The sequence below is a fragment of the Leuciscus leuciscus genome (genome assembly GCF_965113295.1).
Source record: "Leuciscus leuciscus genome assembly, chromosome: 4".
Lineage (NCBI taxonomy): Eukaryota > Metazoa > Chordata > Actinopteri > Cypriniformes > Leuciscidae > Leuciscus > Leuciscus leuciscus.
In genome coordinates, this window is record NC_138728.1 from 12,460,657 (window position 1) to 12,476,376 (window position 15,720).

At 36.6% G+C, this 15,720-nt stretch overlaps 1 protein-coding gene and 1 long non-coding RNA gene across 4 annotated transcripts in view; one reads left to right on the forward strand and one right to left on the reverse strand.

The window, feature by feature from the left end:
- shisal1a (shisa like 1a) overlaps window positions 1–11,871 on the forward strand; it is a gene marked incomplete at its 3' end in the record, with an annotated part of 27,683 nt that extends 15,812 nt beyond the window's left edge. Inside the window, exons 4-6 of one of the 3 annotated variants that reach the window (XR_014205840.1) lie at window positions 1,685–1,978; window positions 10,438–10,936; window positions 11,051–11,858. Coding sequence is in view for 2 of the 3 variants with exons in the window: in XM_082168595.1 (XP_082024721.1) it covers window positions 1,685–1,982 (298 nt within the window). Of the gene's footprint in view, window positions 1–1,684; window positions 1,983–10,437 lie in introns of those variants that run through there. The other 2 variants (XM_082168596.1, XM_082168595.1) reach the window with 2 other exon arrangements.
- LOC309498080 lies at window positions 3,307–15,502 on the reverse strand. Its single transcript, XR_014205841.1, has 3 exons — window positions 15,419–15,502; window positions 12,565–12,702; window positions 3,307–3,351 (listed from the first exon to the last, which is right to left on the reverse strand). It is a non-coding gene; the product is annotated as an uncharacterized lncRNA (long non-coding RNA).
- Window positions 15,503–15,720: the final 218 nt, after the last annotated feature.

The window sequence follows — 15,720 nt, forward strand, 5'->3', positions numbered from 1 at the left end:
TCCCAGTCTCTAAAGCAGCCAGCAAGACCAGAAATCAGTAGAGTGATTTCTTCTGAATATTATCATGGCTTGTTTATCCCTCCAGCTGACTGAGAGGGAGGGGAGAAAAATGTGACAATCAGATGGACTTGCGTATTTGCGGAAAGCCTGGTTTTGTCTGCCATCTTCACACATATGCAAACACGGTTCAAAATGCATAATACAGCAGAGCAGATACTAAACCACATGCACACAAAAGATAGAAGATAGAATTTACTGACAGAACAGGCTAAATGCAGGTTTGTTTAAGTCAATCTTCAAACTTTTTGATGTCAAGGACCCCCAAATATGATGGCCTAAATGCAAAGGATCCCCTTCCTAAAATATACAGGCAGATATGTTTATATATATATATATATATATATATATATATATACTGTATAAAGACGCATTTATACTGTGTGGGAAAATGTGTGATATTATAAACACATTACCAAGATTGAATGACTGAATTTTATATTGTATTTGGCCTAAAAGAAAAAAGGAGGGAAAAAGTATTAAAAAAGTATTTTCTGGAAAATATTGACATTGTACTAAGCACAACATATGTAAAACATATGAATGTCTTTCATGAATGTAAAAAGAGAGCTAACTTAGAAATACAAATATTTTCACAGATTCATCTTTAATTTTTCATTCATAGTTAAAAATTCAATTTTGTAATTTAATCATCTTGATTTCTGAATAAAAGAATTAATTAATATATTAAATTATCATGTTAAATATGTCCTAGAGTATAAATTTAGTAAAATAATTTGTTTAGCAGCCTCTTTCAAAATCCCTGAATTAAATGACATTAACTGTTTGTTTGTTTTCAATTACAGAGTATTAAATTGGGTCCCTCTAATCTTGAATATTTTAATACATCTATTACTGAAATGTTATAAATGCATTTAAAACAATTGAAAATATCAGTGCAATATCTTGAGAAAAACAAAAGTGATTGTACGATTGTATTGTCACAGCCTGCATCCGCGCTTTCTGAAACATCTCTGTTGGCGTCTGCTATGAGTGCGATTTATTATTCATTATTCCCAAGTGAACCAAGCATCCAGATCAAACTGTCTGCTATGATGATGAAAGAATCCCTCTGACATTTAGCAATGGCAAAAGAGACAATATGTCATACACTCGTGTGTGTATGAAAAACTAAGACCTTGTTGTTTCAGTCATGCACCTGAGATCTCTGTCAGAGAACCATTGCAGTACTAATCCAAAACAAATCAATTAATTTTCAGCCCCACAATGGGACATAAACAATGAAGCAGTGACATAAAGGCCAACTTGTCACCATGCCCTGACTCTAGTCAAGCGTGAAAATATTATTTCACCACTCAAGATCAATTCAATCCCTCTGTGTGACTGTAGAATCCCAAAGCACTGGGTAGCTGTACAACATATGCCCGACCCGCACACTATCCCGCCAAAGCAATCACAAAGACCAGTAGAAAGCAATTACAGCACTTTACTGCCACTGCGTTGGCACTGACCTCTCTTTTCATTGTACTAGTTGATTTAAATGAGTAAAAAATCAGGCCCATTCTCACTTGTAATGATATGACTATTCCTGTTTCTCATTCAGAATGAACCTTTTTTGTAGAGCCCAAGTATAACTTCCATCTCTTTGTCATTCCTGTCGCTTTAGTAACTACACCGCCCTCATCGGTGTGTGGATTTACGGCTTTTTCGTCATGATCCTTCTGGCTTTGGACTTCCTGTACTACTCGGCTATGAACTACGAGTTGTGCCGGGTCTACCTGGAGAAATGGGGCCTGGGAGGACGGTGGCTCAAACAGGCCAGGAGTCAATGGCACAGCACAGCTCAGGAGAGTGAACACAACATGGGATCAGGCCTGAGTCACCACCACCATCCACGGCACAGCTTGAGAGGCGAAGCACAGAGCCCTACGCTCCTGACCTTCCAGACCTCAACAGCCTGGTGAGTCAACGAACAGGGATAAAGGAGAGCTCCCAGAGAACTAAACACCCAGGACCCTTATGTTATGTCCAGAGAGTCATTGTTCGCGTAACCCTAATTGATTTCTGATCTTGATGGATTGTGTCGTATACTCCAACACAAAAAATAAATTGATATTGAATGAACATTGGATAAAACATAAATGTAACTAGCAGAAAAGTGTATAAAACATTATACTAGTATAACAGCTAGGATATGAGAAGGTCTGGGCTGTTTCAGCAGAGGCTTGAATGCAATGCAAAAACTTTGGTAACAGCTAAGTATAAGGTTATATCCGTTAACATTAGTTATTAGGATTCATGAACAAAATATGACGTAAAATACTTTTTAAAATGTAATGCAATATTGATCTTCTATTACTCTTAAAACAACACAACTGTCCAAAACACTCCACCACGTTATAAAAAAATACATTAAAATACATAAACACATGTGAAATTAATAAACAATTAAATAGGAGAAATACACATCTAACAAATGTAAATTTCTACATTTATTTTTAATGTAATTTGTAAACATTTTAAATGCATTGATTATATGTATAAAGAACAAACTTGAATTAACATTGAACAAAACTTTGTAAATTAGTATTAAAGTCCCTGTAAAGTCAAAATTAAGCATGTGTTCTGAGTTTGTCACACCACAGAAAAATCTGTTATTAGCCACCCAGCCAAATTTGAATGATTAAAAAAAGCTGCCAAGTAAATAAAATAAGCTATCAAAATCTTGAAAAAATGAGCAGTGGTCTCTGCTCTCAAACGCTGGGGGCGTGTCCGCTGGCTGCGCTGAAACCACGCCCACTCGCGGGAAAGTTGACTCGCGGGCACGCAATGCCGATGATGGCAGCAGTTGTCGGCGCGACGGGAGGATGAAGGCCGAGGCGGGAGATAGTCGGCTCGGCCCCATTCACCAGTAACAGCGGATTATCAATGAATTCCAGTTGTCTCCGACGAAAGTTTATAAAACTATCCTGTGTAAAATGATCACTACAGAGGCGATACATTTCTAACATTTATAATGTGTTTAGAATTTTTTTTTAGAATTGCCTTTACAGGGACTTTAACCTAGATTAATAAATGCTGTAAAAAATGTTGTTCATAGTTTATGAACCTCATTGTAAAGTGCCACCAAAACTTTATCAGACTTTATCAGACTTTTATTCTCAATTAATACTGGTGGATTACTAAAAAATGGATCATACAGGTCTTATAGGCACATTGACGTGAATGGATAGTAAGTCTGACTAAAGGTTTGCTACAGGAAGTAAAAACAATTGTTGTACTGTACCTCATTCCAGGATCCTGATGTCATTTCTGTATTATCCATCTTGCAGACTGTAAGACAAAATATTTGTTGTTAGTTCTCATATGATCTCTATATTTCAAAAAATGTGTGGCAGTCGCCTCAACATCTGGCAGAATTTACTTGTTCACAATGAGCATTGGTGATTTTCAAGTAAGAAATCGTACAACGAACTGGTGTGACGTCATTTCGAACAAATCAGGCCAAAACAACCTTCGTTTTGTGTTTGTTTCAGGAGTTCGAAACATCTTGCCAAAGCGAACTTTCTGTAAAAATTCGCTCTAGCTGATAAACACCTTCGAACAACCATCGGTCCGTGGCGATTACGTAATAAGCAGGTGTGGCTCTGAGGCTCCGCCTTCTTTAACGTGGAAATGTTCTCAGGTTTATTTCTTCTGCTCAATACCTTGAGGTTGGATGTCCATGTCCGCCAGTAAAAACATGAACTTCGCCATGAGTATATCATGGCCTGTAGACTTATATCTGATATACACCAGGAAACACTTTAAACACAGAATTTACCAGCTAATCATACACTGAAGAAGGGTGGAAAGCTGACCTTTTAAAAGTCTGCAAATTCTTGGCTCAAGCAAAGGAACTACTCAGACTCCACAGAAATTGTTTCAGATGGGATTGAAGGGAAAACATCTTCTAACAGCAGGTGCTGGCCACATGGGTCCCTCATGGCTAATCTGGCTCAGTATGAGGTAGCATTCGCTATGCCATCTGTTGCATCTGTTGCTCACTGTTGCCTGACATGACCTTGACACGGCGACCCTTGGCATCCAATTCAAACCCAAAGACATTTATGTTGCTAGAAAATGAATTCATTAAAAAATGTATCAGTTTCCACAAAAGTATTAAGCAGCACAACTATTTTCAACATTGATAATAAGAAATGTTTAAGAAATGTTTGTAATTTTACAGATTTTTGATCAATTAAATGCAGACTTTTATCAAAAACATGAAAAAAAAATCGACCATACATTTTTGAACGGTAGTGTATGTTAGCTAAGACTTAGGTCACGACTGACGACCCTGACTGGACATTTTACATCAGCATTCATGCCATGTTCGAACATTTAATAGTACGATCATAATGTGGCAGGAACACTAATTTGAGATATGTGTGTTGCATTTCATATAGCGACAAGACACCGGTCCGTGACGCCTCCAAAAGTTCTAACATGGGCAATTCATTTGTTGTTGGTGAGCATTTCACAGTATTTGATTTTTGCGATATTGTGTGGGCAAAGGTGCAAAAGGCTTTGGTTTACAGTCACCTTTGATCAATTTAGTATATCCTTGCTGAATTAAATTAACTTCTTTTTTTTAAAGTGTTACTGACCCCATACTTTGAACGTTAGTTTATATATCATAACATAAAATATCATTGATGTCTGTCATAGCTTTTATCCACCCAGATCACATCTTACACTCTGACAGGCAACAAATGCAAAAGCCGGAAAAAATTTCAGTGTATGCACAGATTTAGAGATATTTTTCAAGCTAGATTTCTGAAATGCAGACTGAACTCCGAAACGAGCCAATGAGCTTTCCATTCTCTCGTTCTCGCCCCTCCCCTTCCACACCTGTCCTGTCATCTGAGAGTGGAACGTCTGGAGGCAGGCGAGTGGAATCTAGCGTGTAATATGATGATGATGCGTCTCGCACTTTGAAGAAGCTGGAGAAATAGAGTTCTTGCAGCTCAGAGATAAGATGCGTGAGCGCAATAAGTTCGTCTGGCTGTTCGACTCCTAAAGAATTTTGAAGGATAAGGTTAATTGAATACTGGCACACTTGAGATGTAATTGACATCAAAGCATTTGAAATGCAGTTTCTCTCATGTCTGTGTTCACAATCACTATGCTAAAGTGTGCTTTAATCAACACCATGAACTTGTACTACAAATGATAGACAATGATCACTTTAATGCTGGATGGCCATCTCAACAGCGCCCAAAATCTAATTTATTAATGTGATTTTCTCTGCCCCCTTCCGCCTGGTCGATCTGTGTGTGTTTGTGTGTGTGTGTGTGTGTGTGTGTGTGTTGAACATGTGCTGCTAATTAAAGTCCTGCACCTGCATGCTGTTGGCAGGAGATAATTTAGAAGTTAAAGCCTCCCTCTACCCTCATTCAGACTGTCTACTGTGTCAAGATTCTCTTCCAGCAAGTCAATTTTTTTATTTTATTTTTTATGATTATTTTCAAAAAGGTCCAAATGTCATTACTTTGAAGTAGCAGGCAGAATGAAGAATTATCCCCAAACCCCAATTTGTGTAATATTGAATTTATTTGGGAGTTGGGAGTAGTTAAAGCAGAAAATGAACCCATTTGTTAAACCAGTGGTTCTCAAACTTTTTGAATCCAAAGCCCCAATGTCCAATTATATATTCCTCAAGATATTTCTGGTACTTACTCTAATGGCAAAGCTTCTTATTTTTTATTTATAGAAGCTAGGGGTGGCAATATACAAATGAAGTGAATGTTTAGTAACAATTTATTTTACAGTGTCCTTGTTACATGTTTACATTAGTTACTATAGTAATAACTGCAAATTATGCATAATTACATTATGCAACTAACCCTAAATCAAACCCTAATCTTAACCTTACAGTAAGTACATGTAGTTAATAAATATTACTCAGTACTTAAATGTACCGGTAAAACTGCACTGTAACAAGGATATCACCAAATGTTCTTCAGGTTTCAGGCTCTTTATGACCAATGAATTTACATGACTTTTCTAGCAATTTAGTTATCTATAGGTTCAAATAACTGCTAATTTCTCAGTAATTTCTATCCGATAAAATATTTTAGAGTTTGACATAACTACAAAAAAAAAAAAAACATATTAATTATTACGTTTTTAAAGATTTTATTACCAAACCTGTCTTTTTTAACACAAAAGAAGATATTTTGAAAAATGTATCAGTGTTTTTTTGACCATGCAATTAAAGTCAACAGGGATCCAGTGTAGTTTTGGACAGCATTGACTTTCATTGCATGGACAAAAATGAAAATAATAATACATTCGCTAACTCGAGGGTATAGATAATAGTGTAAAAGCTGAGGCTGCCTGCAGACTCTGGACTGTTGTTGGCAGCAAAACAAATTGCATATCACTGAATAAAATGACATTTTTCATGGAATTGCATAAGAGAGAATCCATCTGATAATAATTAAGCAATTTCTCGACTAGTGGTGAGTGGAGATAGTGATTTCCCGTAGCTTTCGTGATTGCATTTCTTGTCTTTTTTGGAGTTTTCTCATTATGATTCCAGATGGCAATGGTATTGGGTTGGAAAAGAAATTAAGAAAAATGGGAATATTTTTGAATACCCTAAAGGCTTTAATGAAATTACAGACAAAAACCACAATCGCTGTAATGGCCAAAGCATCATTACGTCTTCAATAGGCATTTAATATGAATAATGAGGCGGTAAGCTATGTTAGGAGATAGTCTGCACTTCTACTTTAATAACAAGCTTTTAAACCAATTAGAAAGTGTATAAAGCAGAGAATTTGACACACTATGCAAAGCCGACACTCAATTTTCATTATGTAATGGAGTGTAGCAGTGAGCATTGTTTTAAAATTACCACTCAATTTGCATTTGATACCGAGAACCTTAGGGGCAATTCACACCGCACAGTAATAACTTGCCGCTTGCCATCCGCTCTGCCCCCACTTTGCCCTCTTTTAAAACGGCTTTGAAGAAGCACTTTTATAGCTCGGCGTTTGACTCTGACTCAGGAGAGAACTAAATATTTATTTTATGTTGTGGTGTTTTGTATTTTCTGTGTTTGGTTTTATCGATGGCTTTGGGCTGCACTTGAGGCAGTAGAAATGTGCTTTGTAAAAAAAATAAACTAAACTAAACAGTTTGTCGGATCAGTGCGACCCCTGTCGGCATCTGTTGGCATTGGTCAGGGTTTATTTTCACGAGTTCAATCAGCATTTGTTGTCGGTGTCTGTTGGGGCAGTGTGAACATGACAGTTATTTTTCTTAAAATTCTAAATCCAACGGCCAGCTTGTTTGTCTGTGCGGAGTGAATTGGCCTTTAGTCTTCTGTAATTCAAACATATTAATTTAGCTATTTTCCTCTGAAAGGACTCCAGTCGGAGAAAACTGATATTTTCATCTAAATGTCACCAACTCAGAGCACTTCCCATCAGAACGCCTCTGCTTCATTTCCCAAAACAATCATCTCTCAGGGGTTGTGGAGTGGAGGCAAGCCCAGTGGGGGCAGTTGGTATTTCTATTGCACACAGAGGGCAGTGCTCATCTTGTGTAAATATCTCAGCGTGAAGTGACTCACCATTGTCTCAGCTCTCATACTCGAAGGGTTTGGTTTGGATTAAGACCTCGTGTTTGGTTTAGAAGAACTCTCTTTCTTTCACATATACAGATATAATCAGCTGTTTCTGCTTTTCAGTTAATGAAAATTTCATTTCAATTTTTATTGCCTTGCAACTTATACTTCTGCTGATATTATCTAGCTGGCTAACATAGATGAGGTTTTTTCTACATTTTGAAAATGATTTGAAACAATTTGGTCTTGTAATAAGCAGTAAGAATGTGCTGAAAACCACAAACCAACAAACCAATCAGTAATGTTTTGCATATGCCGCTGTTTTCCAGCAAAAGTGTACTTATGACTTAATGGAGCTGCATTGTAGGTGTATAATTTCCAGCTTTTTGTAAATGGTCTTTTTTTAAAAGAAAAAAATATTTTAGTGAACAAAAAAATGTAGTAAAAAAAAATTAAAGTGCCCCTATTATACTATTTTAAAGGTTCCTTTGTTTTGGAAGTCTTCTATAATATGTTTACATGCATCTAATGTAAAAACAAATTAATTTTCTAAAAATTTACATTGCAGCATCGCCTCTTTTCTCACAGTGTCTGAATTGGTTCGATAAAGGATCAGGTCTCCCTAAACCCCTCCTTTTAGAGAGATACACTGCTCTGATTGGTCAGATGGCTCAGTCTGTTGCAATTTGTCTACCGTTTACAGCGCATGTCGGAAACAAAACAGCCCTTTGTACGCAGTTATACGAACAGTAACGATGGTGCTGGGTTTTGCCGTTTCAATTCGATCCCGAGTCTTCATTCGGAAAGTGGATCTACTATCACTGCGCAGAAAACAAACTCTTCCAGACCTCAGCTACAATAATATAGTGTTTGAGAGCAGGTCAAAGTGTTCATGGGCAGCCATTGGCTGGTGTTGTGACAATAATATATAATACTACTACAATAAATAATACTAATTATGTATATAAATATGTACATCCATTTTGCAAAGGATAAAATGATTTTAGTGAACATAATAAATATAGATACATGTTCTCACTGTTTTTTTTCTTTTGGTGGAGAGGGTTTAAAGACTGAATCTAGAGTACTCCATTCTGAGTATTTTCCAGGACGCCTGTAGAGTTAGGGAAGACCTGTGTGTGACATTTCAACTCTTTTCATGAACAACGGTGTGTTCCTTAGAGGCGTGTTCTCCAAGACCAACAAACCTGTCTGCGCTCCTGGCCTACATTGCTTAAAAGCGTTCTGTAATGCATTATAAATGAGCATGGTGCTCTGTGCAGACAGCCCCTTCTCTAAAGTAGGCCAAAGCTCTGGACATTCCCGAAACTTTTGCCAAGACTAAATTCTTAAAAATCTGACCACGTTCAGAGTAGCGTAAGGATCAGGCAGTTGAACGGAGTCAGGCATTCATCATTACAAACAGGATTAGTTTGTAGGAACGAGTTGATTAAATGTTCTGTCTTTATCTGACATTTCCATTTATGAGGCTCACAAGTCTCACTCAAGTGGCAGAGGGATCCAAATGTTTATGCTATTTCTAAATGACTCAAGGAAAGCGTACCAGCAGTCAAGTGCCCGTTCTAGCTCTGCCAAAATGGACATTTACTAAGCAACATTAAAGGGATAATACACCCAAAAAGGAAAAATTTGTTATTATTTACTCACCTCAAGCCCATATTAACTTTCTTCATTCATTGGGACACAAAACCAGTTTTTGAAGAATGTCCTGGTCACTTTTTTTCAATATAATGATGGATAAATGTACAATAAAAATAATAAACAATGACAGAATATCCATTTTAGGGTGGAATGTAGTTTGGGGATGTCCGATAAGACTAAATTCAAGTGGCGTATAGTAGATATACTATATATATTAAATGGAAGCAGAAATGTGAAGCTTACTTATAAAAGCTCTTACATTAATTTAGTTAAAACTTGTCCATTATTTTAGCTGTTCTCATCATTTTTAGGTTAATTTGAGGGTTTTACTGGTTATGTTGCCATGGCAGCAAAGTTGTAAAATTGGAATTAGCAAGTGATTTTTTTTTTTCACACTAAAATCATGTTTTCGTACACATTGTTTACATCTTGTGGCTATGCTTTTGAAATGATGAGTATTTTAACGTTTACGGATTGCTCCAATTCACTTCCAGATTTTAGCTGATTTATTTTTTAAGAAAAGGAGGGACAAATTTAAATTCAATTTTGTGGTAATCAACAATATGCCACAAGTGTTTAAGCTTGTATTATACCCACTTGTATTGTGAACACACACAAATGTGTAATATCAGCTCATATTTATGATGGAGAAAAGTAAGTTTGAGTTGAGGCTCCTAAAATACATTATATTCATTTTGTTTATAAAAGCTTTTTGGAAAAGACTGTCGTTTCAGTCTGACTTGTAATAGGCCTTATTAGCAATCCAAAGTGTGTGCGTGGATGCTGTCTCTCCGTACAGTGAAGTAGATCAACATGTAAACAGGTTGAGATGCGATCTGAGATTGTTTGTGAACGCACAGCTCAATCGTGCTCTGGCTTGCCCGTGGCTACAGAGCTGGTGTCTGATTATAACATCCACAAGGGCCTAATCAACACATCTGTTCCACTGGGAGATCCTGTTTTCCCTTAAAAGATCATTGTGCATCACTGACAGAGAATACATGCTTGTATTGTGAAATACCAAGATTAAATACTGCATGTATTTAATACTTTTTGATGCCTGAGCCACAAAAATATGAGTGTCAATTGACGGATTAAATTTTAATCTTGATCTGCTCTCTCTCTCTCCGTTTCTCTAGATATCCAGCTTTGATCCCAAGGATATACTTGGTATGACAAAGGAGGAACAGCCAGAAAATGACTCTTTTTTTTAGACTCTTTTCCTGGCCCCATCTACATTTACGACACGGACTGTGCCGGCGACCTCCTGCAGCTCTGCTGGATGGCATTTTCTCCACATGTTGATGCTGAGACTGACAGCTGCAAATGACTTTCTCTACCCAATCAGAGCAGGCTTTTTCAGCAGGATCTACTTTTGGAAGGACTTTAATGAGAATGTTGTCTTTGACACCCACTACCTTGCCTTGTCATTTCGGAAGTTAAGATTTAGATGCAGGGAATAGGACTTTGCGAAAAGACAGAGAAGAGACCGATGGGTCCGTAAATCTCATGTCATGTTTGCACTGCTCTGAAGTCATTGGTTGGCTTTTCTTGAAAGTAGCGAAAAAATATTTTTTACATCCGTTTTAATTTGACCCAACAAGGATTAACCACAACATCATCTTACAGTATTTTAAGGTGCGGCCACATTTACTATTGTTCTGCGAATTTCCAAGGGCGAAATCCAGTCATTTCAATAGATTGGGAATTTCACGTGACGGCGGAAAATTTCGCAGATTTTAAGAGTTTAAGTTGCTTGGTTTAAGTTGAAAGATGCTTAGTCTGATTTGGAAGTGACTTTACATTTCTATAGTACAATAGACAAAAGCTTTTTAGCCTGCAAACTTTTGACGAAATTTTGCTCACGTGACAACACCTTTAGATTTCAAAACTGACTATGATTCAGAATTTTCTCATTCTGTTTCAAGGAAGTGACATCACCATTTAGAAAACTCTGAAACATTACTGAAATTTTAGGTTGGGGAAATCATTTCTACATAAAGCAATAGATAATAATGAATAACTTTTAAGAAAAATGTCATTTATCGACCATAAGAACCATAACCTGAAACTTGACTAAGTGGCATTGCTTCATGGAGTGTAGATCTGGATAAACAGATACCTGACGGTCACTTCATTGTAGAAATCCTATTGAATTTGTGCACTGAGTCGAAACCAACTAGACATAGGTAAAAGTAGCCACTGTTAGGCTGTGAGTATTCACCTGCAATAACACACAGCGTTGTGCTGAGTTGTGTTGTGTATAGAGGAGAAATTGTTGTGATTTCGTTTATCTATTTAAGGTGAAACTAATAGTTTTCCCCTCTTGGAGGGAAGAGAGATATGTTATGTTTTGGAGTAATAAGTTATAATGGTTATAAATTGCCTTACAGTAAATCTGTAGTACATGCCTAGCACCTTGTTCTGTGATAGTGGTTGGTACCTCAGTTGAAGTGTGATATGGCCGTCCACCTGTTAAACTTCTCTCTGTTTTTATTATGGGGTTGGTAGTTGGGTGGGGGGTGGGGGGCAGCGGAGTTGTAATTGCACTTGTTAACTTTTTACTGTTACAGTCTGGGAGAAATAAAGATTTATCTTTTGCAGTGTTTTTGGATGTCTATCAGATCTCTCTCTCTCTCTCTCTCTCTCTCTCTCTATACATATACAGTATATATCTCCTCCTGAACTTATTTTATACACTACCGTTTAAAATTTTGGGATCAGTAAGACTTTTAAAAAACAAATTAATACTTGTATTCAGCAGGGATCCATTCACTTGATGAAAAGTGTAAGCACATTATTTAAAGTTACACATTTTTTATTTCAGAAAATTCAATTCTTCTGAACTTTCTATTCATTTAAGAATCTTGAAAAAAAGTATCACCGTTTCCACAAAAATATTAAGCAGAAAAACGTTTCAAAAAATTTTATTGAGCAGCAAATCAGAATGATTTCTGAAGGGTCATGTGACTGAAGACTGGAGTAATGATGCTGAAAATTCAGCTTTGCCATCACCGGAATATATTACATTTAAATCCTCTCACATCGACTGTAGCCCAATTTTTGCTGCTGTGCCTTTATATGTCCTCTGAAACCTCTAGTTTTGATGGTTCTTTCAGTTTTTTGATGGTCCTGACTCCTGTATGTTTTTATAGTTCAGCAAATTCTGTTATCTCAAAGGAAAATTTGATTCATCATGGTTCTTTCACACTTCAGCCAGTCAAAGAAAAGTGAGACCCAGCACTCTCCAAAGTTTTCCATCTCACCTTAGAACAGAGGTGCTGTTGATGACTTCTCCAGAGGAACGACAGTAGCAGCGCCTCTGTCTTCACACCGAAGCCTCATCTGGCGGACTGGTGGAGAGACTCCTCCTGCTCTAATTGGTTCCAGGGCTGGAAGTTTGTCTCTGAGGGGATAACACAGCTCAAATGAGTTTGTGTGACCGGCTATTTCTGAACTTCCTGTCTGAACATGGAACCCTAGGCCACAAAAGTGGCACAGCCGCCGACTGACGCGCTTGGCACACCGGCCCTGTCTGAGTGTTCGGAAGAGAGAGTCACATCATTAAAGCCAGAGAGATGACAAGAAAAGTTCAGAGAAATGTGTGGCACAGGTGTGAAACTCAAAAAAAGAAGAAAAAGTCCAGCTACAGATCATAAGAATCGATAAAGAAAAAGACATGAGAGATAAGAGAAATAGAGGAAGGAAATGAGACAGCGGGAAATAATCAGAAAATCGCCTTCATTTGTCACAAGTTCCGAAAGCTTTGGATCCGACCTCAACAACAAATCACAGAAACTGCATTAATCTATTAAAGGTCTATTTATAGTCCTGCCGCCGTCTCGTGTCTGAGGGGAGACTGGAAGCGATTCTTTGGTGGGTGTGAAGTTAGCATTAAACGGATTAGCTCATTAGGCAGAGGCACGGCTCTTTACGTATGTATTAAATCTTCATCATGCATGGTCTCGGAAGAGCTATTAAATATCACAAAGCCCACTAGACACACACCAAAGTTACATTCACCTCATATAGGCAATGACCCTCACAGGACCGTGTTTGATGGTATGTGAATCCATTCCGAACTAATGACTTCCTAAAACCAAGATACACTGTCTGCCCCAGTTTGAGTGTCTTTCAGTGGTGCCCCTTCCCAGCACGTCTCTTTATCTTTTCTGATATTGCCACAAATGGGATATTCACTGTTGCTTTCCACACCTGTTCAAATGTAGATGCTCTCCAGACAAAAACGCATCTAGGGCAACAATATATGTCAAAGCCTCCTAATTTGGCCAGTAAAAATGCATTGATCTAATGATAAAAATTCAATGCACCATGCACTTTCAAGGTTAATAATTGATAATAAGAAAGTTAACACTGCCTTGATTTGCTGCATTTTAAAAGCAAATTAATAGTTGTTGTTTTCTTTCCAAATTGAAAATGCATATTCTGGCAGGGTTATCGGTTAACTAAAACTTAAACTAAAATTAAAATGGAAAATAACAATTTATTTGAAATTTGCTTTAACAAGCCTCGATTTGTTAATTATTTCTTGTATGCGATTGATACAGTATGTAGGTGTTCATTCTAACCCTGTTTGATTTAAAGATATTTATAGATCTATATTCCCCTATAAATAACAGGCTTCATTTATGTTTTAATTATTGGTTCAGTAATTTTCCATCACATAATAAATCAATTATACATATTTAACAGTCTACTTAATGTATTTTTGTGTTAGTTATCCTTGTTTTATTGGATTAAAAAAAAATGTATATTAATGTTTTATCCAAAACTTGAGGCTGTGAATGTAAAGCCTGCCTTATTTTGACAATACTTGTATATATAGTCCAAACTGTTTTGCCATCAGCATATTTTTCAAAATAATTATGAAATAATTAAATTGGGTTGACTAGAGAACAATTTCAGACTTCAAGAACTGTAGTTGAAATCAATAATGCCAGAAATATTTACACCTCTAGACCTGATGTTTCCTGCAGTAAAGTGACTGACTGTGACCCCAAATCACATTACAGAGTGTCTGTGTCAAGGTGTGTTTGTGCCTTTCATTCAGCCGATGTCTTGAGGGCCACTTGAACATGCAGAATAGATTGACACATGACTGCAACGGTCAGACGAATTCTTTTTTCTACGTGAGCGTTGCATGTCATCTCCAATTAAAATCATTGTTATCTGACAGCAGGTGTTGCGTGTTCACTAGCAATCGCCACTTTAAAGAATATGCTTTGAATCAAAAATAAGGCCTGATATAAAAACTTTTTAAACTTTTTTTAATGTAACTAAATTCTATCTTAATTCAAGATATACTGTATACAGTACAGGCCAAAAGTTTGGAAACATTACTATTTTTAATGTTTTTTTAAAGAAGTTTCTTCTGCTCATCAAGCCTGCATTTATTTGATCAAAAATACAGAATTTTTTTTTTATATTGTGATATATTATTACAATTGAAAATAATTGGTTTTCAATTTATTATACTTTAAATTATCATTTATTTCTGTGATGCAAAGCTGAATTTTCAGGATCATTACTCCAGTCAATCACATGATCCTTTAGAAATCATTCTAATATGATGATTCATTATCAAAGTTGGAAACAGTTCTGCTGCTTAATATTTTTTCATAATCTGTAATACTTTTTTAGGATACTTTGATGAATAAAAAGTTTTAATAAAAATAAAAAATAAGCAAATGTTTTAAAAATAGAAATCTTTTGTAACAACAATATACACTACTGGTCAGTAATTTGGGGTCAGTAATTTTTTTTCTTTCTTTTTATGAAATAAATCAATACTTTTATTAAGCAAGGATGTGTTAAATTGATAAAAATGGATGTGACACTGAAGACTGGAGTAATGATCCTGAAAATTCAGCTTTGCATCACAGAAATAAATGATCATTTAAAGTATAATAAATTGAAAACCAATTATTTTAAATTTTAATAATATATCACAATGTTAAATTTTTTTCTGTATTTTTTATCAAATAAATGCAGGCTTGATGAGCAGAAGAAACTTCTTTCAAAAACATAAACAATTTTAATGTTTCCAAACTTTTGGCCTGTATAGGCTATCATTTATTATATACACACACACACACACACCCCTTCACTTCTGTCGTCACACGTCTGTCCTCAATTCTTCACTAACAAATCCCTGGATTACCAGATAGGGTCGAGAATCCGCTCTATGAAACAAAGTAAAAACACAAACAGGGACACGGTTTGTGAGCTTTTCACCCAGACTTATCAGCTGAACGCTGCAGGAGTTTGGCAGATGAGGGAATTTGTCCTCGTCAGGGTCTCGCCCTATGGAATTCAATCACCACTGGCTAATCTGGTTTATTTGGCTTGCATGGGCGCAAAGGCAATTTCCAGCTAAAGGCATTAAGGGCTCGCTTCAGCCA